The sequence below is a fragment of the Lepidochelys kempii genome, chromosome 6 (genome assembly GCF_965140285.1).
Source record: "Lepidochelys kempii isolate rLepKem1 chromosome 6, rLepKem1.hap1, whole genome shotgun sequence".
Taxonomy (NCBI): domain Eukaryota; kingdom Metazoa; phylum Chordata; order Testudines; family Cheloniidae; genus Lepidochelys; species Lepidochelys kempii.
The window spans coordinates 104,889,287-104,915,066 of NC_136385.1; the positions used below are offsets into that span (position 1 = coordinate 104,889,287).

Below are 25,780 nucleotides of genomic sequence, written 5' to 3' on the forward strand. Positions count from 1 at the left end.
TGCAGCGTATCTACCACTCCTCCCAGTTTAGTATCATCCGCAAATTTGCTGAGAGTGCAATCCACACCATCCTCCAGATCATTTATGAAGATATTGAACAAAACCGGCCCCAGGACCGACCACTGGGGCACTCCACTTGACACCGGCTGCCAACTAGACATGGAGCCATTGATCACTACCCATTGAGCCCGACAATCTAGCCAACTTTCTACCCACCTTATAGTGCATTCATCCAGCCCATACTTCTTTAACTTGCTGACAAGAATACTGTGGGAGACTGTGTCAAAAGCTTTGCTAAAGTCAAGAAACAATACATCCACTGCTTTCCCTTCATCCACAGAACATCATAGAAGGCGATTAGATTCATCAGGCATGACCTTCCCTTGGTGAATCCATGCTGACTGTTCCTGATCACTTTCCTCTCATGTAAGTGCTTCAGGATTGATTCTTTGAGGACCTGCTCCATGATTTTTCCAGGGGCTGAGGTGAGGCTGACTGGCCTGTAGTTCCCAGGATCCTCCTTCTTCCCTTTTTTAAAGATTGGCACTACACTAGCCTTTTTCCAGTCATCCGGGACTTCCCCGGTTCGCCACGAGTTTTCAAAGATAATGGCCAATGGTTCTGCAATCACAGCCGCCAATTCCTTTAGCACTCTCGGATGCAACTCGTCTGGCCCCATGGACTTGTGCACGTCCAGCTTTTCTAAATAGTCCCTAACCACCTCTTTCTCCACAGAGGGCTGGCCGTCTATTCCCCATGTTGTGATGCCCAGCGCAGCAGTCTGGGAGCTGACCTTGTTAGTGAAGACAAGGGCAAAAAAAGCATTGAGTACATTAGCTTTTTCCACATCCTCTGTCACTAGGTTGCCTCCTTCATTCAGTAAGGGGCCCACAATTTCCTTGGCTTTCTTCTTGTTGCCAACATACCTGAAGAAACTCTTCTTGTTACTCTTAACATCTCTCGCTAGCTGCAGCTCCAGGTGCGATTTGGCCCTCCTGATTTCATTCCTACATGCCTGAGTAATATTTTTATACTCTTCCCTGGTCATATGTCCAACCTTCCACTTCTTGTAAGCTTCTTTTTTATGTTTAAGATCCGCTAGGATTTCACTGTTAAGCCAAGCTGGTCGCCTGCCATATTTACTATTCTTTCGACACATCGGGATATACCCAAGCATATGTGCTTCCCCTCCGTACTAAGCAGCTACTTGGACGATTGTCCCTCAGAGATTCATCCTGCAGAGTGCAGCTCCCTTTAAGGCCATGTGCATTTTACAATAGTTGACCTTTTGTGAATAACACTTATGTCCATTGTTATTGCTCCTGCACTGATGAGAGTTACTTGCAGTCAATGCTAGGTGACCTATTTGCAGAGAACAATTTAGTTGATGGCTGTAATAGTTTTTTCTGTTGGCAAATTTTCCACCAACAGATTGTGACTTTTGCAGATTTGCTTATTAACAGCTGTTCGATGACTAGTTTAAGCGAGCACAGTTTTGTCTTTGGTTTGTTCATGAAGGGGTCACTGTGAGAATTCCCTCTTGGTGATTTGCTGCATGTGATGGGTCCCTTGAGAACTGGAAGAGGCCCCGGTCTGTTCACCAATATTTGAAATTGTTTGATGAATCTACTGAGGAATAATGAAAAGAGCTTTTCAGAATGGCCACAGGAATTATGCTGATTGGAGCCTTGGGGGACTACTACAATACAAATAATAAATAGTACTAGTGGATACACCTAGAGAATAATTATTCATGCTAGTAGTTGTGTCATTTTTGCTTCACGAAAACATCTTGTGAAAACACCTCACATCAGAATGTTTGTGAGTAAATGGGGCCTTAAATATCAGCAAAGAGAGTTGTCAGGTTTCAGTTGCAAGCATATTGGAAAGAGCTCTTTGTAGTACTCAGACAGGTCTGCTTGGCTCTGATTCAGCCAGGTACTTAGGCATGTGCCTGACTTTAAGCACGTGCCTAACTTTAAGCACAAATAGTCCCATTTGACTTTCACTTCAATCACGTGAGTAGTTTGATTGGACACATTTTTATGGACCTTGTTGAAGTAGGGGCACGGTTAAAGTATTTATAAAGGTAGTTAGTATTTTTGGTCCGAGCTGAAAACTCATGCTTTTTTATTTTTATCTTTCTTTAGGTGTTATCTGAGTTAGACATTGTGGTTCCTCTTCAGCTACTGATCAGTATGTTTTCCGATGGAGTTAATTCTGTCAAAGAGTTAGCAAATCAAAGAAAATCAAGAGTCAGTGAACTGGCAGGGAATCTTGGCACTCGAAGGGTATTATCTTTCGTCTTGTTTTTTTTCTTTTTCTCCTTAAAACAGTTTCCCTTTTAATTTGCATATGAAGATTTAAAAACTTGCTGCCTATTACTCTAGCACTTGATAGGAAACAAAGTACAGATTTGGAGAGTGATAAAAATCAACACAGCTTAAGTTAATGCCAGCCTCCCATTTGATCAGTTTTAATTTATAAATTAATAATTCGGTAGAGTGTAATTGTGAAATCTCTTTCTGAATGAACTGTTTCACTTGGTGTATGGCATCTATATAATAGCTAAGCACTAGTATTTATTTTGTGTTAACTTTTCCAACAATTTTCATTTTCTGTATCTTCTGTCCACTACTATCAACCAGCAATTTTTAATGGACATCTCGTCATCTAGGGTGAGCTTTCATATTCATGTCGCACGTGTTTAGTAGGGCCTAGGCACTTATTGGTGGTGGTGACAGAGCAGAATTCGTTTCCTTGTCCCTCCATTTTTCCTTGTATTTCACCTAACCTGCCTCTACACTCTCCAATATTTACCTCTGATGGAAGAAGAGAGAAGCAGCTTCCTTTGACTTATTGCTAAGAGCTAACACTTTGTCCAATAGGCAAACCTGCTTAGAGGCTTTTTGAGGGGGCCTTTTTGGTGGCAGATGCATATTCAGTCATTGCAGTTAAATTAAATCCAATCCTGTCTCAATTTCTCTCCTCTAGTCCTTAAAGTGTTATCTGCTGGTAATATGTCAGCAGACAACGTAGACTCTGAATCTCTAGGCTGTCTGCTGTACAAATCAAATGAACCAGTTCGCAGCAGCACAAACCCAAACTGGCCAATATTTAACTCATGCGACCAGCAGCAATAGATCAGACATTTGACTGAATGCTTCTCTAACAGCGCCTCCATTTGCAATGGATTCCTCTATCTGACTCTGGCTTCCAAAATTAATTCACTAGTCTTAAACAGAGAAAATATGAAAAATAAAGCAAACATATTTACTGAAACCTGTGCATAAATTCTGAAAATCTGTTAGTACTTCATTTCTAAAACACTGTACTGTTTCTTGTGTAACAGAAACACAAGCATGTGTCATAAATAACGATCAGTGGAAGCATGTCCTTTTGCTTTCATCAGCCTTATGAATTCTGCTCCTTGTGACTCAGAACTGTAGAGTTTATCCTCTGATTTTCATATTTTAACATCACTTCCAATCTTTACATTTTTGCTGCATTTAGTTACTTTTAGTTGAGTTACAGAAAAACAACGGAAGATTCTGCAGTTACTTGGCATGCAATGTTTATGAAAGCAGTGAATATTTGTTTGCTGGCACTGCAGGTGAGGTGTGGAATGTTTCTTTCATGTTTTAGCACACCTATATTGGGCCAAATTCTGCAGTAGAGGTGCAAAAATGGATGTAAACTAAAGCCACTTGTTAAAATGTGTTCAGGCTTTAAAATTCCAAATTTTGGATTCTGTGGAGCAAAAGAAGATAGGTTGGTGCCCACAGGCATAGTGAATATTCAGGAGAGAACAATGTTATTATTATGCTAGGAGTCTGACTCAGAGGCAAACAGAAATACTGCTAAATGACACCACACACAGCTCATGTGACAGTCAGGTAGCTTAAACTCAGAAGGTCAGATCCTCAGCTCCACTAATGGTGCAAAGGGGCTAAAAGCTGCCGCAAATGGGCAACTGAAGAATCCCTGGGTTGTAGAGGGATCCTCATCTGTTGTAGCATTGGCATTGCAGACAGCAAACTCATAGAGGATAACACAGCCAGTCCAGGACCACTATAGAACACCGTACAGAAGAAACACATAGGTTGACTATACTGTATTTCAGACAATAGTTGGCCTAAAAGTAGACAAATGTGTGGTCTGACAGTGTACTTCCTTGCACCACTATGGGAGTTTGTGTGTGTTACTGGGAGTGATGTGGGGTGCCTATCATGGTGTGGATGTAAATTTTCTGTATCTATGTTGCTTTATTTTATATTCTCTTGCTAGTTGCTTTTCAGCTATGTGACACATCTAGGCATCACCTTAGTTGACACTATTTTCTTAAAAAAAAGAACAGGAGTACCTGTGGCACTTTAGAGACTAACAAATTTATTAGAGCATAAGCTTTCGTGAGCTACAGCTCACTTCATCGGATGCATAGAATGGAACATAGAGTAATATACATATACATACAGATAAGTTGGAAGTTACCATACAAACTGTGAGAAGCTAATTAGTTAAGATGAGCTATTATCAGCAGAAAAAAACAACTTTTATAGTGATAATCAAGATGGCCCATTTAGACGGTTGACGACAAGAAGGTGTGAGGATACTTAACTTAAGGAAATAGATTCAATATGTGTGATGTCCCAGCCACTCCCAGTCTCTATTCAAACCCAAGTTAATGGTATCTAGTTTGCATATTGATTCAAGCTCAGCAGTTTCTCCTTGGAGTCTGTTTTTGAAGCTTTTCTGTTGCAAAATTGCCACCCTTAAATCTTTTACTCAGTGGCCACAGAGGTTGAAGTAAAAAGAAAAGGAGTACTTGTGGCACCTTAGAGACTAACCAATTTATTAGAGCATAAGCTTTCGTGAGCTACAGCTCACTTGAAGTGTTCTCCTACTTGTTGTGAATGGACACAAATCTGACACCAGGAATCATAACATGCAGAAACTGGTAGGAGAACTCATCAACCTCTGTGGCCACTCAGTAAAAGATTTAAAGGTGGCAATTTTGCAACAGAAAAGCTTCAAAAACAGACTCCAAAGAGAAACTGCTGAGCTTGAATTAATATGTAAACTAGATACCATTAACTTGGGTTTGAATAGAGACTGGGAGTGGCTGGGTCATCACACATATTGAATCTATTTCCTTAAGTTAAGTATCCTCACACCTTCTTGTCAACTGTCTAAATGGGCCATCCTGATTATCACTACAAAAGTTTTTTTTTTCTGTTGATAATAGCTCATCTTAACTAATTAGCCTCTCACAGTTTGTATGGTAACTTCCAACTTGTGTGTGTGTGTGTATATATATATATATATATAATATATATATATATATTATATATACACACACACAGATAGCTTATGCTCTAATAAATTTGTTCCTCTAAGGTGCCCCAATACTCCTGTTCTTTTTGCGGATACAGACTAACATGGCTGCTACTCTGAAAACTATTTTCTTAATATACCCTCTTTTTTTTCATCAGCCACTACCCTGCATTCAGAGCATTTGTGGGGTTAGATTACACTGATCTGACATTCTATGATAAGCAAAAGGAACTTGTCTCCTTTATCTTCTGTAGTCATTTTCTGGCCAGTTTACACTAGGAGGCCAAATTCACCTCTGATGTAACTTTACTGAGATCAGCAGAATTACACCAAGCATTAATTTGACCTCAACTGTCTTGCGTACACCAACATGTACATCAGTGCAGAATTTGGCCCATTGAATTTATAATATATTTTAACGTTTAGTGGCATTAAGAACCAGTTGAAAATGTACAAGAAACAGCCCTAACAGGGAACAGTAAACCACTTTCCCTCCTTTCCTTTAGTATCATACTAGCCAATGCCCAAGTGTTTAAAGTTGACTTGCGTGTATCCACTTTTTGTTTCTTCAGGTGAGTGTTGTCTCTGATCCTGGGCGCAGGGTTCAGCACAATATGCTGAGTCCTTTCCCAAGTCCTTTCCAGAGCCCATTTCGCAGCCCCATGCTCAGTCCTTTCCGTAGCCCTTTCAAGAACTTTGGACACCCTGGAGGGAGGACTATCGACTTTGACTGTGATGAAGATGAAATGAATCTGAACTGCTTCATACTGATGTTTGATCTCATCCTGAAGCAGGTGCCAGCAGATAAAGAATTTCGATTGTTAAACTGATGCAAAAATACAGTTCTCAATACTTGAAACCCACCTATGTTTTTTCTGAGTGACCTGAAAGGAAATTAACTATTCCCATGTTTAGATGAACACAAAAGTCAAAAGACATGAAAAATATGTGGATCTAAACAGTGTAATCAGACTGGTCACTTTATTGGGACTTTGTAGAAATCAATTTACAGCTGTCAACATGCAGAGTTTCATAGATTTAACTGCAAGTGTGATTTTAAACTAATTTGGTTAAACTGGTACAAAAGGCACTGTGGACACTTGTTTTGGTTTAAACCAGACTTATTTTAGTTTACTTTAAGTCAGTGTCAGCACTTGTCTGTACAAGAAAGTTGCACAGGTTTAATTTAAGATTATAATTTTAAATCACTTTAGTTAAATTGATGGAAACTCCTTGTGGACAAGTTGTTGAATTGATTAGGCTGAATCAAAATAAGCCACACTTAAACCAGAATAAACATGTTCACATAGAGGTTTGTATTGGTTTAACTAAGTCACTTTATAAACTGATTTAAGGCCAGGTCTACGCTAAAAAGTTAGGTTGACCCAGCTAAGTCGCACAGGGGTGTGAAAAAAACACATCCCTGAGTGACGTAGTTATGTTGACCTAACCCCCAGCATAGACAGCGCTAGACTGATGTAGAAATCTTCCTTTGACCTAGCTTCTGCCTCTTGGGGAGTAGGATTGACTATAGCAACAGGAGAACCCATCCCATTGCTGTAGTGAGTGTCTACACTGAAGTGCTATAGCAGGACATCGACAGTGCTTTTAAGTGTAGACACTTCTGTAGGTAGACAAGTCCTTAAGAACAGAAATAAACAAAACCAAAATAAACCACTTTTCAATTAAAATAAGTGTGTGCACATGGATTTGCACTAGTTTAGCGAATTTCTTTTAAGTGCTGCACTAATTGCAAACTTATCTGTTAAGAACCCCTAAGGTCTATCTTCACTAGGGCCATGTCTACCAATGCAGCTGCTCTATGCCAGCAGGAGAGATCTCGCCCATTGACATAATTAAACCACCCCTAACGAGCAGCGGTGGCTAAGTCAGCAGGAGAGTGTCTCCTGTTAACATAGCACTATACACACTGGTGCTTCTGTCTGTGTAACTCGGGGTGATTTTTCATATCCCTGAGCAACGTCAGTTATACTGACAAAAGTGCTAGCGTAGACATAGCCTAGGAAAAAGGTGTGTGTTTAACTTGAGTTATCTAACATGAGGTAGAATCCTAGTGAAGGCAGTCTGTGGTTTTCACGTGAGTTAGCAAGTCGAGTTAAAGACTGGGGGAGCCTCACTGCTAACCAACTGCCTTGTGTTCAGCTAGGGTTTTACCTCATGTTGGTTAGAAATGCATCTCTTTTCCTAGTGAAGACACCTCCTTAATGGGGATGCCTTCATCCAATGTTAAGGGATTCAGTGGCACTTAACCAAGTGTTAAATTGGTGTGACATTCTGAGCTCTGACCTTTTAATATAGAATTTACCAAATAAGATTAGGAGCAGCCGTAAAGATGAAGTGCAGTCAATGTCTTTCTCATTCTTGTCTTTTTTATTTCATGTAGTGTTTTATTTCATTTAAGTCTTTCCCAACTTTTTTTTAAATTGCTTCCTTTCAGTTTCAGAACAGCTACTTAATCAGGATGAAGAAAAGGAGTACTTGTGGCAAGTTAGAGACTAACAAATTTATCTGAGCATAAGCTTTCATGAGCTACAGCTCACTTCAAATGGCATATCCCAGTATAATGCTCTCTTGATATAGGTCCTAATATTCAGAAATGGCCTTTGATTTGCAGTGCCTCCATTTTTGGTCCCCTCCCCCTCCACCAACAGCTGATTTGTAGGTGATTAGCAGCTCTAAAAATCAGGCTCAGATTTCAGATCCCAGCCTCTGCTGAAGTCCCTTTGTGCTACTCTAGTGATTCAGAGAGGACATAAAGTTCCCTTGAGTGGACAAATTAGGATGCTCCTGGTTGGAGGAGTCCCAGGGTGGCATAGAGTTGTCATAGGTAGCTCTACACAACCTGCTGTCACAGTCACTGATTTAGGGGCATGGCAAGAGTGTAGGAAGGAAAGAGGATGTGGCCAGAGCGCTGCTGTGCTCTGACGATCCTCAGCTGGTGTAATGGCCCCTTGGGACTGTTACCAACTGGGATAAATGAAAGGAGCCCAGGTGGTTGGTCTGACTTGTGCTGAGAGCTGAATTGGAACCCACAGAGTCAGGGATCAGGGGAAAGCACAAAGTTAGTGTAAAGCCATCTTTGTCTCTCCCCTCAAGTCCTGCACTAAACACATCTCTGCTGGACCCAAGGATGGCGCTAGGGCTGAGTTTTACAAAGTGGTCTAAGTGATTTAGATACCAATCTCCTATTAAAGTTAATGGGAATCGGACATGCAAATCTCCTATGTGGCTATGAAAATCCCACCCTAGGTGTCTATAGTTGGGCACCCAAAATCAGTGGCTGCTTTTGAAACTGTGAGCCACACTACATGTCATACTCTGTCTTGTTAATTTAATACTGGCAGTAATGTGAGAATAAGCAGAATAGGAAGAGCACTGATCATTAATCAAATAGTTAATTTCTTACCGTTCTGTCACTGACTTTCAGATGGAACTCCAAGATGATGGCATCACCCTGGGTTTAGAGAACAGTCTCTCGAAGGACATAATTTCCATCATAAACAATGTATTTCAGGCCCCTTGGGGTGGCTCTCACACCTGTCAGAAGGACGAAAAAGTAGTAGAATGTAACCTGTGCCAGTCTAGCATTCTCTGTTACCAGCTGGCTTGTGAGCTGCTGGAACGACTAGCTCCAAAAGAAGAAATCAGACTGGTGGTAAGTAGTGAAACAAATAGCTTATGTAATTAAATGACAAATTATGAGAGTTCTCCCAAACTCCTGTTTTAATTAGCCTGTCATAAGGAAATGAACTGCACTGATCTTATACATAGAGGAATTCCAGAGCAAAATTCCCATTGACTTCTCAGATCTCATAAGCTTGTATGGGAAATCTTCAAGGCGCACTCGGTAGCAATGATATTGATACAATAGTTGGCACTCTTCTTTCTATATCAGCATTGAACCAGTGCTGGCAGGGCTCTGTTGTTGGAGGTGATGTCTTTCAGATAAAAAGGATGCTGCTTAGTGCTTTTCGTCTTCAAAGTTGTTTATATAACTAGTTAAAACCAAGGGCCAAGATTTTCAAGTGACTAGTGATTTTAGGTGATTCAGTTTTCAAGTGTCTGATTTGAGGTCCCTTAAAGGGGCCTGATCTTTAGAAAGTCAGGTCCCTCGAAGCTGGTTCAGGTTGGGCACCCCACATCACTAGTCCCTTTTGAACATCTTAACCAAAGTTCCTGGCCACTTGTGATCATTAACGATCCTTTGTTACTTTTTATGAGAGTTACTTGAATGGCTAGATTTGAGACTGCTGACAGTACCACACTCGAATGTACAGTCCATTCATGCTCAGTTTGGGCCCTGTTTATGCATGCAGGATTTAACTTAAAGATCAGGTTTTGGCCTTGTGTATGGAAGTCTGTACATCAAGAAATGAATTGAATTCTTCAGTTTCCCCATCTGTAAAATGAGGACGATGATACTGACCTTCTTTGTAAACTGCTTTGAGGTCTACTGATGAGAAGTACTAAATAAGAGCTAGGTATAATCATTATTGTGTCCTTATAGGAGCCCACAGACAACCTGGAGGATAGTCTTCTGTATACTAGACCCGAGTTTATTATAGGAACTGAAGGGGAAGAGGAAAATAAATCTGCAACAAAACATGGAGAAAACCCAGGAAATCATACAGAGACAACAGAAAATGCTAGTAAGTTAGGAGGACATTTGAACTAGGTGTTAAATGAAGCATTGGTTTGGCTTTATTTCTTAAAAAAAAGATACAAATATTTGAAGTAGCCTTGCAAGTTCAACAGCACGAAATTGATAGTTTTTCATGCATTTAATACTTTTAAAATTTGTTCATTCTATGGGAAAGTTGCATTCCATTTATACACTTATATAGCAAAATTGTTGGACCAAGAAAAAAATCATTAAAAAACCCATTCCTTTGATCACACAGAAAAATTTTATGGGTCAAATTAATTCCTGATATAATTCTACTGACTGCAGTAGAGATACAGCTGGGATGCATTTGCCCTTTGCAGCAATCTCACCTTCCCTTGGTTTATTTTCTAGTTTCATTCCCAACCAGCAAAAGAGATGATTAATGACTCTAATGTAACTTGATTTTAGCATCAATAAAAAATGACACTGAAAGAAAATTCTGTTACCAGCAACTTCCGGTTACGTTGAAGCTCATATACACTATATTGCAGGTACAGCTGATTACTTTTTAAATTTATATATTTGATTTAATGACATCCCTGCTTTGAGAGTAGTATTAATTACATGAATTGCTTGCACAGGAAATGGCCAGATTTGAAGAGCCAGACATTCTTTTTAACATGCTGAACTGTTTGAAGATTCTCTGTCTTCATGGGGAATGTTTGTACATTTCAAGAAAGGACCATCCACAATTCTTAGCTTACATTCAAGATCACATGCTGATTGCAAGGTATGCTTTTAACCCAGGAATTGTCATTTTAATTTATATTACAGTTAATGCTTCTTAATTCCAACCAGAATCAGAGGTCCATTTTGCTAGGCATTGTACAAACACACAGTGAGAAGCAGTTGCTACTTCAAAGATCTTACAGTTTAAATAGACAAGATAGTCAAAGGGTGAGAAGAGAAACAGAGGCACAGAAAAGTGAAGTGACTTCTCTAAGGTCACACAGAACCCATGTATCCTAACTCCCAGTCCAGTGCTCCATTTGCTAGACCACTGTGCCTCCCTGATTGCAGTGCAAATTTGGTTCCAGGAATGGTCATATATTGTCCATGAAACTGATTTGTGGATAATAAAAAAACAGTTCAAGGAAAAGCAGATCAGAATTATGTACAGCATGTGAATTTTATTTTTAAATCATAAGTTCTGTTTTGAGTGCTGTGGGCTGAAACACTTGCTGTAGTTTATTTTCAAGGAGTTTGGCCATGTGAACAACGAACTTGTCATCTCATTTACTAAGAAACTGACATTGTGTAGATCTCATTCCTTTCTTTCCTCCCTTCCCTTTTGTCCATTATTGTCTCTCCTTATGTCAAGTCTTATTGCTCTGGGGCCCAATCATGTAAACACCTTACTAGCGTAAGCAATTCAATCAGCTTTGGTGGGACAACTTGTGTGAGTAAGGACTTGCAGGATTCATCTTAAATTGTTAAATCTTCAGAGCTTTCTTGGATTATTTATTTGTCTGTAAGGCACTACGTGCACTTGTGGTGCAGTATAAATAATGATAATAATAAGAAGGGTTGCACAATATCTCTGTTCTCAAGAGTGCATATGGCAGTGTTTATATTAGACATTAGCTAGAGCCGGTAGAAAATCAGGAAATTCTGGTATTTGACATTTTGTTTCTGTCTGTACATACAAAGCGATGTAGTCTAATTTAGCTGTAACCACTCAAGAAAGAGATCTTGGAGTCATCATGGATAGTTCTCTGGAAACATCTGCTCAATGTGCAGTTGCAGTCAATAAAGCTAACAGAATGTTAGGAACCATCAAGAAAGGGATTGATAATAAGACAGAAAATATGATGTCACTCTATAAATCCATGGTACACCCAGTCCTTGAATACTGCATGCAATTCTGGTCAGCCCATCTCAAAAAAAGATATATATTAGAAATGGAAAAGGAACAGAGAAGGGCAACAAAAATTATTAAGGGTATGGAACGGCTTCCATATTAGGAGAGATTAAAAAGACTAGGACTATTCATCTTAGAAAAATAGATGACTAAGGTGAGATATGCTAGAGGTCTATAAAATCATAAATGGTGTGGAGAAAGTGAATACGGAAGTATTATTTACCCCTACACATAACACAGGAACCAGGGATCACCCAATTAAATTAATAGGCATCAGGTTTAAAACTTAGATACAGAAGTATTTCTTTACACTATGCACAGTTAACCTGTGGAACTTGTTGCCAGGGAATGTTGTGAAGGCCAAAAGTATAACTGGGTTTTAAAAAAAAAAAACCTAGATAAGTTCATGGAGGCTAGGTCCATCAATGCCTGTTAGCCAGGATGGTCAGGGATGAACCCCATGCTCTAGGTGTCCCTAAACCTCTGACTGCCAGAAGCTGGGACAAGATGACAGGGGATGGATCACTTGCTAATTGCCCTGTTCTGTTCATTCCCTCTGAAGCATCTGGCATTGGCCACTGACTGCAGATCAGCTACTGGGTTACATGGACCATTGATCTGACCCAGTATGGCTGTTCTTATGTTTGTCAGTTCCAAATCTGGATGAAAAATTGAAATATTAAATTTTTTTACTGGAATTAAATGTTGAAATGTTTTGGTTCAGTTTGACAGGGAACTATGTCTGCCTGAGTTGCTGCAGTGCCTCAAAGGGGTTGTAATTTGGGTACATCCCTCCTCCCCATTCTCTTCTATGGACCAGGCTCCTGTCACAGACGGTATTCCCTGTAATGCGCCACAAAGGGAGCATCTGGAGGGGAGAATGAGGTGCACCATGGGAGATAGAGTCTGGCTGGGGAGCCAAGCCCACAGGGGGAGAAAGAGGGCATGAAGCATCTGAACTACAGCTTCCATGAGGCACTGCAGCTGCCCGGGTGGACGCAGATTAATGTTGAACTGACCCGTAACAAAATGTTTAATTCAGTTAAAAAAAACTGAAAAGTTTTTTGATTCAGGAACACCCCGTCAGAAATGAAATATTTCATTTAGATTTTCCCAATAAAAAAAATCAAAAACATTTTGGTAAAATTAAAGTTTTACCGAAGACCACTTAGATTTTGCAGGAACAACGTTTTCTATAAAAAAAAATGGTTCGAAAATTCCCTGCTACCTCTTAATATTAGCTGAGAAATATGTCATTTGGCGAGGGTAAAACCAAAGGGGAGTAACCAACTGTAAGCAGGTGCCAAAGCATCACTGTTGGAGAGAGGACACCAAATGAGATCGACCTTTGATCTGATCAGGCATAGCAGTTCCTGTGTTGCACACACTGCTTGTTTTACGAGCCAGATGTATGTTTCTCATGTGGAGTAATACATTTCTGTCTCCGTTATGCTGGTGAATGTCTATCATAGACAATTTCCAAAAAACTGCTAGAACCTCCCCCCAAAAAATTAATTCAAATGAATATAGATGCAGGGGAATATGGGACTTCCACATACAGCAACATTGAATTGTTAACATGGGTGCTGGGTGTAACTCACAAATGTTACCCCTTTTCTTATTAAGCAAATTCCCCCCAGCAACATAATGTTGACATTTAATATGAAGGATGTTCTGTGAAGTAAAAGACAGATTCTGTGATCAGATTTGCTTTTGTTGGTCCTTCTAGCTTATGGAGAGTAGTGAAGTCTGATTTCTCTCAGCTTTCTTCATTGGCTGTCCCACTTCTTCTACATGCTCTGTCGCTTCCTCATGGAGCTGATATTTTCTGGACAATCATAAACAGCAATTTTAACAGCAAAGACTGGAAGATGAGGTTTGAAGCAGGTAGGTCTGAGAAGTGTATGATATTTGCATGGGGGTTAATATGGCAGGGAGGAAGGGGCTTTGTCAGTTGCAGGTATTGTAGTTGACATTGGCTGTTTAAGGTAGAGAAGCTCTTTTTCTATAGTTTCTTTCCATCTGCTACCCATAAGTGTTTTTTTTTTTTTTGTTTTTAAATATTCATTGTCTTCATTGGCTGCTCTGGTGGTTGATTTAATAAAATCATACACCACACTGATAGAAAAGACCCAGTAGGTCCTCCACACATAGTCCATCTATCTCTAATCAATGCAGGATTGTTCCTTATAGTCCATTTCCTAGTGCTCAGGCTAGCCTAGTTTACAAAACTCCAGTCATGGAGCATTACTCACTGTGTACCCTCTTGGATCGCCTTTTAAATGTTATTTAACTTAGTTCTCCATTATTGGTGTATGTTTGTAGCATGATAAAATTCTCTAGTAATCTCCACGCATAGTTTTACCCTTCTGTTATCAGAAAAAACAGATATATATTACTGCCCATTGGATTGATATTCTCTGTACTGGTCAATCAAGGCCCATGATGTAAGTTCAGGTTTAATGCCAAGAAGCAGTGAGTGTTCTCGTCTGCTCCTTAAAAGAGGAGTAACTTCAAATCAAAATGATCCTGGTATTTGAAATAGGGGAATGAAAAGAAAGGAGCAGCTATTACAATCAATGGGCCTTACTTATTTTCCTCTGTTACGCTGGTGTCAATCTACTGACTTCAGTGGAGTTACTTTTAATTTACACTGGTGTAAGGAAGAAGAGACTCAAGCCCACTGGATTTTGGTTTTGGAATTATTGGCCCACATCCTTGGCTGCAGACAAGGAGTGCACAGGACAGCTTAGGAAAAGGGGTGTGGTGTAAAGAGGTCTTTGGCCAGCGGTACACCAGGACAGTCCATCTAAAAGCTGCTCTAAATTCTGCTGTTTGCCAGTGCCTCTGAAGGGCCATTACAGCTGCTTGCGATTGCTAGGATGCAGAGAACCAGATGAAATTTTATTGGCCTGTATTATACTGAAAGTCAGGCTAGATGATCGTAATAGTCCCTTTTGGCCTTAAAATCTATGAATTTAGAAGCCCCTTCCTCTAGCCCTGCCAGTTGTAGGCAGGTTGGGTGGTGTAGAAGCAGCTGTCCTGGCTCTGTGCCTTCAAAAGATCCTCCTGCACTGGAATGATCCTCCTGTGGCTGGCTGTGCTGGCATTGGAGCCACTTTTCACTGACGCTATGAAACAAAGTGGCTGTAGTGTAGGGGAGAATCTGGGAACCTGTAAGTAATTGGAGGTGATGAGAAAAATGTGCACTTGTTGCACAGAGCTGGAAGTGGAAACAAGTTGATGTTTCAATTATTCTTTGTTGTTTTCGATGAGATACAGGCCTGTGTATGTTGTTCAAAACACAGGTCACTGCCTGAATTAATGTGAATATTCTCTTTGTTTTGCGGTCTTGTCTGCTGCAGTAGAGAAAGTGGCTGTTTTGTGCAGGTTTCTGGATATTCACTCAGTGACAAAAAATCACCTGCTGAAGTATTCTTTGGCTCATGCGTTCTGCTGTTTTTTGACTGCTGTGGAGGATGTCAACCCAGCAGTGGCTACAAGAGCTGGGCTATTACTTGACACCATAAAGAGGCCAGCTTTGCAGGTAGGTTCACCATATGGAACAAAAGCATACATCAAAGCTAGAAATGAGTGCAAGTGACAAAGACAGGATCTTGACCCATTTTTTCCCCCAAAGTTCAAAGGCGTTCAGATTCATAGTCTGGAGTTTGGCCCATCACTATAACCTCAGAAAACACAGCATCTTAAGGTTCTCAGTAGCTAACTGACACAGAGGCAACATGCCCTTTACAGGTTCTAGAGGTGCCAGTCTTCTGGTCCAAAACACTAGAGCTTCCAGTAGGGTTCTATAGCATCTGAGCTATTACTTGAAAAAATATAATTATTTTTATAATGGTAAAACAAATTGGGGTGATTTTATTTTTAATGCTGGGGAAAAAAATATAGTTCAAAAATCTACTGACTCACAGGAAGGCCCTTCGTTTTCAGTTTTTACTGATTCTTACTGAAAATTTCCCAGGTTTTACAAAAGCTATTATTCAGTTTTTACTGATTTTCACCCTAAGTTTGGACCAATCATGTACAGGAAAATACTGTTTATATTAAGAAAATCTAATACATTATATAAGGTAAATGTGTTTATGTTAATAATAAATTAGTCTAAGTGTAATTGTGAGTTGTTTGTTAAAGTAAGGCAAAGTAGTGGAAGATTCACACACTCACATGTGCATATGTGTACGAACTGTTAATGTACATTTTATGAAATAAACCACAGCATTAAACTCCTTTTACTTTCAGTATTTTTACTTTTCTCTATATGTTGTTTTTTCTGTCCTCCTGTCTCCCAATATTTACCAGAAAACAGTGAAGTTAATTTTTTGCACTGATTTTCACCCGTTTTTTTATCTTTGTGGTAAACACTGATAAATTACTAGGAATTTTTAAATAAAATAACACTGTACATGAAGGGCCTTACTCACAGGTAAACTGATAGCAGAAATTTTTATGAAAACAAAGCTACCTATTGCCTTGATCTTTGAAAGATTTATACACATGTTTACCTTTAAGCATGTGAGAAGACCTACTGATTGGACTACTTGTGCTTAAAATTAAGCACATATATAAATCTTTGCAGGATCAGGACCTACATTTATAAGCAAGATGAAAAAATCTCATTATAAAGTTTAGTGCAATATCTGGTATAAATTATTTCTGGTAGATAGAACAAAAACAGTATTTAAGTAATAATTCCAGTACAGTTGCCCATAAAATGCAGTTAAGAGTTTGCTATTTTATACGATGTATGGGGCAGATTTTCAAAGCACAGCTCAGGGACTGTGGATTCTGCTGAAGACAGTGGGAGTTGCTCAGCTCCAGTCCTGTGTAAATCTTTTCAGATGTGTCCCTAGTGCTTTGACAAATTGATTGCATATGCCAAAGGCTGCAAATAACTGCCCAAACCAGATTTTTCTTTGTGGTCTGGCCAAAGGTGGTTCTTGTTGAGGAAGACAGACTTGTCCCACATATGCTGTACTTGTTAAATATTTAATCTCTGTTGTCTTTTTCAAACATGAATGTTGACAGCAAGCTCAAAATTCTTGTGCTAATAAAACACAGCAGCATTTTATGAGATTAGTGCCTTTGATACTTTTAACCATGTACTAGATCTTTCTCATTTGGGGCCTGAGCCTACCTACCTAAAACTCCTACTGAAATCAATGGGAATTTTGGGTACACTAGAAGGTCAAGATCAGACCTATAGTTTTGAGCTATGTAGTTATTAAAACATTTAAAATAACATTTTTGATTACTTAGAACAGTTGAACCAGTAGAATTGCTGCTAAAGTCCCATCATGTTTCATGGATTGAATGAATGGGAGGTAACATATGTTTCTAGTGGTACATGCTTCAATAGTCTCCACTCTCCATGAAAACTATATCAAACTCCTTGGATTTCTGTTGGCAAGCAAAGTCCTTTCCATTAGCTTTTGACTTAAGTGCACTAGCCCCAATGCTACTTTTATGGCTCTGCTGGAAATAAATGGCTAAATTCCCGGAACCCCCTTGCTTTTGAAGACTCCTTGAAAGTAATGGGTTTGCATGGATGAAAATGAAGGCAGAATTCAGCCCAAGAATTCTGAGGCAAAGGGTTTTGCATGGTGTGCACATCTGCATTGGTAATACCCACAGTATTACCAGCCTGACAGGTATGTCATAGCAACGGTGGGGTTTGGGTTTGAAACTGTTTCTAGATGCACTGCATTGATTCCTGTATACCTTGCTTGTCAGAACTCTGGGTTGCTTCCTCTGCTTTAAAATGACTTGGGGCCACTACGCTGGTATAACTTCACTGGAACCAAGAGAGCAGCAGGGTGTGATCAGGGAGAATCTTGTGTGTTGCATGTAATAGGTTATATGGCAACATTTTACCCTATGTATTTTTAAAAATTAAAATGGAAAATCCCCCATTCAAAATGACGAGGGCCTAATTGTTCCCTCACTTACACTGGTTTTCCATCAACTTCAGTAGAGTTATTCCCAACTGACATGTGTGAGAGACCAGAAACAGGCTCCTCTTCTCTACCAGCTGATTAGAGAAGTTGTGAGGTTTGCCTCGCTATTTTAAAGAACACTTGTTATACTCTTTACATTTGAGTTCTGTTCTTTTTTTCCTCCACAGGGTCTGTGCCTCTGCCTTGATTTCCAGTTTGATACAGTTGTCAAAGACAGACCCACAATTCTCAGCAAGCTTTTGCTCCTTCATTTTCTAAAGCAGGACATTCCAGCTTTGAGCTGGGAGTTCTTTGTGAATCGCTTTGAGACACTGTCTCTGGAAGCACAGCTTCATCTGGACTGCAACAAAGAATTCCCTTTTCCAACAAGTAAGCAGAATCGGAAACACATTACCTTTCACCACTGCTGGAATTCAGCTCCCTGAACTAGGGAAGGAGAGAAGCGAAGGCCCCATCTGCAGTGGGGCTATAACCAGGTTTGCTGAACTGGTGTAGTCATTTTAAACTAGAAGTGGATAACCCAGTGTGAACATGCCTAGACCAGATTAGGATACATTATATTTGAAGGTTTTTGAACACCATGTTCTGCTTTAGTTAAAACATGGTTCTCAGACTTTGTTGAAACATAATTTGGTTCTGTGAATAGTCAGGGTCAAACTGAGTTAGCCTGAATGTTCTTTAGAACCAGTTCCCCCAAACACTGTTCTTGAGCCCTAGTGTAGAGGGGTTTTTAGTTTGCCCTATTATTATTATTAATTAATAAATTAATTATACTATTATTATGTATTTATTATTATTCCCAAAGGCTCCAGTCATGTTTGGCCCTCATTCTGCTGGGGGCTGTAGAAAGATAGGTAAAGAGACAATCCCTGACCCAGAAGCCATACAGTCCAAAAGACACAAATGGATGAATGGGAATGATGATATTACATTGGGGCTCATACAACAGTTAATAATTCCCACTGTGTCTGTAACAGACATTTGTTACCAGAGGTACTGCACATACCTGGCTTCCTGTTAAGATACCCATGGAGATCCTGTTTTTTTTTTTTTCCATCCTCCAATGGGCTAAGACAAAATAATAATTGCACTTGTCTTTGTATGATTATTTTCACATGATTTATTTGATTTGTAATTTTTAAATCAGTAACTTAAAGTGAAAAATATTTGGAAGCATTTAATATATAACTATGCTTCAGATGTCCACCTTTTGCCCCTTTGCTTCTTGGCATTGCAAACATAACCATATGGTGTTTAGGGGATTTGATTATTTGCTTTTGGATCTCTAATTACTGTAAAAATCAAAGGGCTTCAATGTCTCATGTGCCCAGATCATCAGTGATTCCATTAAAGCTAATTGAAGTGCACTGGCAGGGGTGAAAGGAACTTAAGAGACTTACTGGTACGCAGGGCCGGGGTCCTGAGCAGCAGGTGGGTGGGGGGTGGCCTCAGATGGAAGGGGTGGGGCCTTTAAATCACTGCGGAAGCCCCACAGTAGCTGTAGCTGTGGTGGTGGCTGGAAGCCCCGGAGCTCTGGCGGCGATTTAAAGGGCCAGGGGCTCCAGCCAATGCCAGGAGCGCAGGGCCTTTTTAAATTGCCTGCCTGGGGAAGCTGCCCCCGCTGGTATGGTCGGCTGTGTACCAGCTCTTGCCGGTACGCTGTACTGTACCGTACCGGCTTACTTTCACCTCTGTTTACTGGTAATAATCTCCTGGGAGAGGAGAACCCTGTTCAGAGGACTCAGGGGGCACTGTTCAGATGCAGATCTGAGTTAGGCGCAGGCAGTTCAGCGTTTGAGTCTGAGACTAAAGCAGGTCTGCAGTCCGAGCTTGTATTTGACAGCACTGAAACTTTCTGAGCTGTTCTCATGAGATTTCTGCTCTCTTAAAGGGTGAAGTCCTCATTCATCATCATCTTCAATTCAAAAGGGTTTGGATTCAAGGGCCTCATTTTGTTCCATCTCTAATATTTAGAGAAGGATCAAAATTACTTTTTAAAATATATATGTCAACTGTTCGGGGTTTCATAGCTGATGATTCAGATCATGCAATGAGTTCCTCCCAGGTGGAGCCCCTGCACCCAAAGCCAGTCAAAGGCTTGTTGACTTCAGTGGGACTTGGGGTCTGCCTGCATGTGGCACTTTTCAGGATTGCAGTAAATATGTTGTGGAATGAATCCTAACTTGGTTGATTGCATTTGTAAAGCTATTACTGCTGTCCGGACAAATGTTGCCAATCTCAGTGATACAGCAATGTGGAAGATCAAGAGGGCTCGTTTTGCACGTAATCGTCAGAAGAGCGTGCGTTCCCTGAGGGACAGTGTGAAGGGACCCGGGGAATCAAAGAGAGCACTCTCCCTTCCAGAAACCTTAACCACCAAAATCCGTTGAGTATCCTTTTATATTTTTGTGATAAGCCTGCATCTTCTCCCTTAAGATTGCATCCTGTTGCTGAGTACACAATGGGACTTTCAGTATTCATCCAGTTGGGACAGTTTAGCATATCTGGGTTATGGACTGACTCAGACATTATTCAGGTAGTTAGAAGTCAGTGAGTTTTCCAAATAACAGGGACAACATTCCAGTTTTGTGCTGTACTTGTTTTATGGATAGAATGAAATGCTCTGACACAAGTTTGTAGATAGTTTTTAATCTACGTAAGGTGGCTAATGTATTGCTTACTTGGACGAGAACTAGAGGTAGCTTTTGGAAAGTGATTCAGTTATTACTGATAATTATTAATTAATATGTTTTGTCAATTTATGCAGCACTATACTATATATTGGCACTTTTCAAACAACAAATTCTTTGCTGCAGCCATTCTATATTTGCAGATTTCCTTTAGCAGTATAATAATGTGCATACAAAACATTTTTATAACCTTCTTACATACGAGGAAATTGATTCTCAAAATCCTCTGGGTTGCATGTGCTGTAAAAATATATATGATTAGAATATTTTTAATATGCTGTAGGAAAAATGACAAATCTATTTTTCATTTTTAGAGGACTTTACAAATATTAATTAGTCCTGTACTTAAGACACTTCAGCCACACTTAATATCCCCAACCTGTATAATATAATACTTGTTAAAATTAACCTGAGTCATCGGTGCCAATGAGCTGCTAAAATTAATTAGATTTTTTTCTCTAAAATTAGTAGAGAACCAAATTAAAACCAAATTTATTTTGCTTATAGTTTTCTGTGAATCTTATGTAACTTGTATTGATTAACTCTGGATGCTGCACGAGTCCTTCTAGTTTAATGATCTTGGACCAGAAAAACTGAGTAATAAAGGAGACTAGAGTTAAGGGATAGAGAGCATAAAACCACAACTCCACAAAAATCAATCTTCTAAAATGTTACATTCACTGCATAATAACAATTAATACATACACTTGAGAATGCTCTTAGATCAAACTCAGCTTAATGCTGAGCATATATTGAAGTGTAAGTTGTCTCTATTGATTATTTAAACAGAATTATTCTTGGTTTTTAGCTGTGAGGTTGACCAGGCATGAACAGTCTGCTCCTGCACTTGGTGGAACACCAGAGCAAACGCCAGGTGGGTACTTCCTCTGTTGAAGAGAGGGGTGTATAGTGGATACAGGAAGAAGGGAGGGAATGCTATCTCTTTTATTGGATCATGATATAATTTGCATCAGGCACTAGCTTATCAAAAAGGTTCTTTCTTAAAATGTTGAGTGCCAGAAGAAGGAATAATTTTGGCCTGCAAGTTGTTGTAAATTATATACGCTTAGTCTATTAGTCTGTCTTATACTTATTATAAACTCCTTGGGGCAGGGACTGATCTTTTGTTCTGGGTTTGTACAGCACCTAGCACAATGGAGTCCTGTTCAATGGCTGGGGCTCCTAAGTGTCACTGCACAATAAATAATAATAGTAATATTATTTGCTGGTCTGTGTAAATCAGTGTGCCGAAAAATAAAGTCCCAAATACAGGGTCTCTTCATGTCCCTTTCTTCAGGACTAGCTTTATTTGCTAAAATATAAGCTCAAAACCAGAACAAATCAACTCAAGCTACTGAGTGATAACCTGCTAGGCCTTCCCAGTTTCAGCAACCTGGGAAGGGCAGGGGCACAACCTTGCTCGATGCTAGCCTCCTTTGAACCAGCACCCCTTCCTTTCATAGCCCCATGCAGATCAATCATGTGGCAGGCAGAGACTAGGTGAGTCTTTGCATGCCAGAGCGCCTTTACACTTTGTCACAATCTGATAACAGATGTGATACGCAGGAGTGTTGGAAGTGACTATTCTTTATTCCCAGGCCCCAGTCACCTGGCAGAGGTCAGGGTTACCAAGGTCGATTCCCTTGTCACATGGGAAGTATTAGCTGCACATTACCTAACTTAGTGTTGCCAACTTTCATGATTGTGTTATGAGTCTCATGATAGTTGATTGTATTCTTAAAGACTCAACTTCTGGATTCAGGTGATTATGTGAGAATCTCAGCTTTGGTTTTAAAAAATTGGAAGTTTCTAGCCCTCCTGATGGTGAAGAAAAGCCTTAATAATGACCTGAATGCATCCCAAAGACTTGGAATCCTGCAGGCAAAAAGAACCCAATGTTTATTATATTTTAAAAAAAACTCATGATTTTTGGAGGCTTGACTTATGAATTCTTGTGGATAGTGATACTGAACTTGACTGATTTTTCCAAAGAACCAATATGGCTCCAAATACTTTCTGCACATCTGCTATCAAAAAACACACCTCTCTCTTACACGGAGAAAATGTAAAAGTAAAGATTTGATCCTTGTCCCCATCCACTCCTTCATTTTAGGTTTAAACCTGCAGTCCCAGCTCAGTCAAAACTCCTGTTGAAATCAGTGGAGGTTCTGTGGGAATCAAGGAAACAGGATCAGGCCATTATTAATTCTGTTCAGCATTCCAACCCACTTTGTCACAGAAGGCAGGAATTCCACTGAGTGGCTTGTACTAAAAGACAAAGAGATCATGTTTAGTATGAGGCAGTCTAATCATGGTTTGGGGTTTCATGATATATTTTGATAGGTCATGAGGTAATTTGAGGGTGAAAGGGTCTCAGATTAGAATCATAGAACTGGAAGGGAACTCAACAGGTCATCTAGTCCAGGCCCCTGCACGCAAGCCAGAGCTAAGTATTATCTGGACCATCCCTGACAGGTGTTTGCGCAACCTGCTCTTAAAAATCCCCATTGATGGAGATTCCACAGTCTCCCGAGGCAATTTATTCCAGTGCTTAACCACCCTGACAGTTAGGAAGTTTTTCCTTATGTCCACCTAAACCGCCCTTGCTGCAATTTAAGCCCATTGCTTCTTGTCCTATCCTCAGAGGTTAAGAAGAACAATTTTTCTTCCTCCTGCTAATACATCCCAGAATGATATTTGTTATTTTTGCAACAGTATTACACTGCTGACTCATATTTAGCTTGTGATCCACTATGACCCCCAGATCCCTTTCCGCAGCACTCCTTCCTAGGCAGTAATTTCCCACTTTGTATGTGTGCAAGAAATTTAGTCTCCAAATCTGACATACCTTAGAACTGTCACAAACTGGTGGGTAATATCGAAATATCTGTTTATTAAATTAGATCAGTTGACTCTTCCATATTTAAAACAAATAACAAACCAAATACCACTCAAATCCCCCAATAGTCCTTGTTTATGAATTGCCCTATAATAATGGCTAAAGAAGCAGACATCTAGCCAGTAGGAGGAGGACAATGTAATTAACATATGCCAGGGCTGATCCTCAGTGGAGCTATGATAATTTACAGCAGCTGAGGATCTGCCCCCCCCCCCCAGTTTCCCTGTTGTAGTTTACAGAGGCATCATAATGGATGCTGATAACAGAGAGAAGTAGCAGATATGAGATTTTGCATGCTCATAAGAGCATAACACTAACTCTGGAGAGTGAAAGCTCAGAAAAAGTCCTTGGAAGTATCCATTAACTCATGCCATGACTGTATACCCATTGCAAGGCTGAATATTTCCTTATCTTCAAGTTTCTGAAAGACACAGCTCAGTAAGCAAAAGTAAAAAGGATAATTTTATCAGATTCCTTACTCATTTAATTGTATGTGGAAGTTTTGGGATAGATTTAGACCCACATTAATGACTCATTCAGTTCCATAGTTACATTTTTTTATGTTATGGAAAAGTCACGCAGAATTTAATAGAGATGAAACCAGTAGGGGGCTAAAGAAAAAACTGTAAAATCGTCTGAATGAGACTGATGTCCTTTTTAGAGGAAATATTCAATAGAATTTAATAGAGAATTATATCTCTGCTGTGGAATTGTTTGGAAAGGTTATCACTGTCAGTTGAATTCTAAAGGACCAAAAGGGGTCAGGGATAAGAGACACAAGGTGGTGGAGGCAATATCTTTTACTGGACCAACTTCTGTTGGTGAGAGAGACAAACTTTCGAGCTCCCCAGTGCTCTTCCTCAGGTCTGGGGCCAAATTTGAATGAGAGTGGTGCTGAGACCGTGTGCCAGGTCACAATGCTTGGAGCGTGGAGCTGGGAGCCACTGCTGCAGCCCTAATTCATACCTGAAAAAAAGAATGTGAATTTGAATTATGCAGCACGTACTTTATTTTAATCAATATTTAAACAGGTTGTGTTGGAATTACAGTACATTGTATACTCTACCAACACTTCTGCTTTATACCTTCACATATTGTTAGCTGTAAAAAAACCTCATACTTAGACGTGCTGGGCAGCTGTAGCTCCTATTGACTTCAGCTGGAGTTGTAGATACTCAGTACTTCTGATACTTCATCTCTATTGTGAAGGATCTCAATAATAAAGACCTGTTTAGACATATGGTAAAATGTAGGACAATATTTCATGGGCCAAATAAAGGGGCCCTGATAGGTTAAAATAGGCGCACTGGAACAGTTTGTATAGTGGGGGTGCTGAGAGCCATTGCACCAAACTAAACCTGTATATGATGAAAACCACTTCAAGCTAGGAGGTGCGGCAGAACCCCCTGCACACCTAATTCCATTACCTATGCATAGGCATCGACTTTCTAATATGCCGGGGGGTGCTCCCCCTGGCTCCGCCTCAGGCCCTGCCCCCACTCCACCCCTTCACACAAGGCCCCACCTCTTTCCACCCCAACCCCTTCCCAGAGTGTGCCTCGCCCTCGCTTCTCCTCCTCCCCCCAGTGCCTCCTGCACGCTGCAGAACAGCTAATCACGACGGGTGGGAGGTGCTGGGGGAGGCACTGATTGGTGGGGCTGCTGGCGGGAAGGAGGCATTGGGGAGGGGGTTGGGCAGGCATTGATGGGGCTGCCAGTGCGTGCCCCAGGACCCACCATTTTTTTTTCCGTGGTGCTCCTGTGCACCTATGAGTTAGAAATCATAAGGGTTAAAAATATTCCTTACCTAAAAATGTTGCTGAAAAGGTTTTAGATTATGAAAATGGAAAGAATGTTATAAATCTAATTTACTGTTTGTTCTTTTTGCTGCTTGTTTCCTTTTTGCATTCAGTCAGAATGGACAATGATGCTCAGTTAGTCAATTTCCCTCTTGTTCGGATTGTCATGCAGTACTGTTTGGGTTGCATGCACTGCAGGGGAATGATCAAATCCAACTTCTTTCACTGGAAAATAATAATGACAATATTTGTACTAAATATTTAACTTTTGTAAAGCCATATATATGATATGATACTATAGTATACTACAGTATAAGCAACAATTTGGCTTAGACTATCAGACAGCATACCTTAACACACTCTGTGTAGATTTTAGGGATTTACTTAGCAGCATTGGATGATAGTTAGGGTCTCTGCATTCCTTTGGAAGCTGTGGTTTTCCTGGATAAACCTAAAGTGGCACAATCTATTCAGGTAAATCCACTTTTCTTCTGTGTCTGGAGAGAAGTATGCACTAAGCATGTTAGAAGGTGAA

General features: G+C 40.1%; 1 protein-coding gene across 9 annotated transcripts in view; it reads left to right on the plus strand.

Annotated features, from left to right (window-relative positions):
• Positions 1-25,780, plus strand: part of UNC79 (unc-79 subunit of NALCN channel complex) — a 161,997-nt gene that overhangs the window by 49,401 nt on the left and 86,816 nt on the right. For 8 of the 9 annotated variants that reach the window (XM_073349519.2, XM_073349521.2, XM_073349522.2 and 5 more), the window contains 12 exons: positions 2,151-2,291; positions 2,649-2,678; positions 5,907-6,128; positions 8,783-9,010; positions 9,863-10,004; positions 10,430-10,512; positions 10,603-10,751; positions 13,612-13,769; positions 15,248-15,429; positions 18,025-18,226; positions 20,063-20,242; positions 21,356-21,421. In XM_073349519.2, the coding sequence (XP_073205620.1) occupies positions 2,151-2,291; positions 2,649-2,678; positions 5,907-6,128; positions 8,783-9,010; positions 9,863-10,004; positions 10,430-10,512; positions 10,603-10,751; positions 13,612-13,769; positions 15,248-15,429; positions 18,025-18,226; positions 20,063-20,242; positions 21,356-21,421 (1,783 nt within the window). The remainder of the gene's footprint in view (positions 1-2,150; positions 2,292-2,648; positions 2,679-5,906; positions 6,129-8,782; positions 9,011-9,862; positions 10,005-10,429; positions 10,513-10,602; positions 10,752-13,611; positions 13,770-15,247; positions 15,430-18,024; positions 18,227-20,062; positions 20,243-21,355; positions 21,422-25,780) is intronic. The other variant, XM_073349520.2, reaches the window with a different exon arrangement.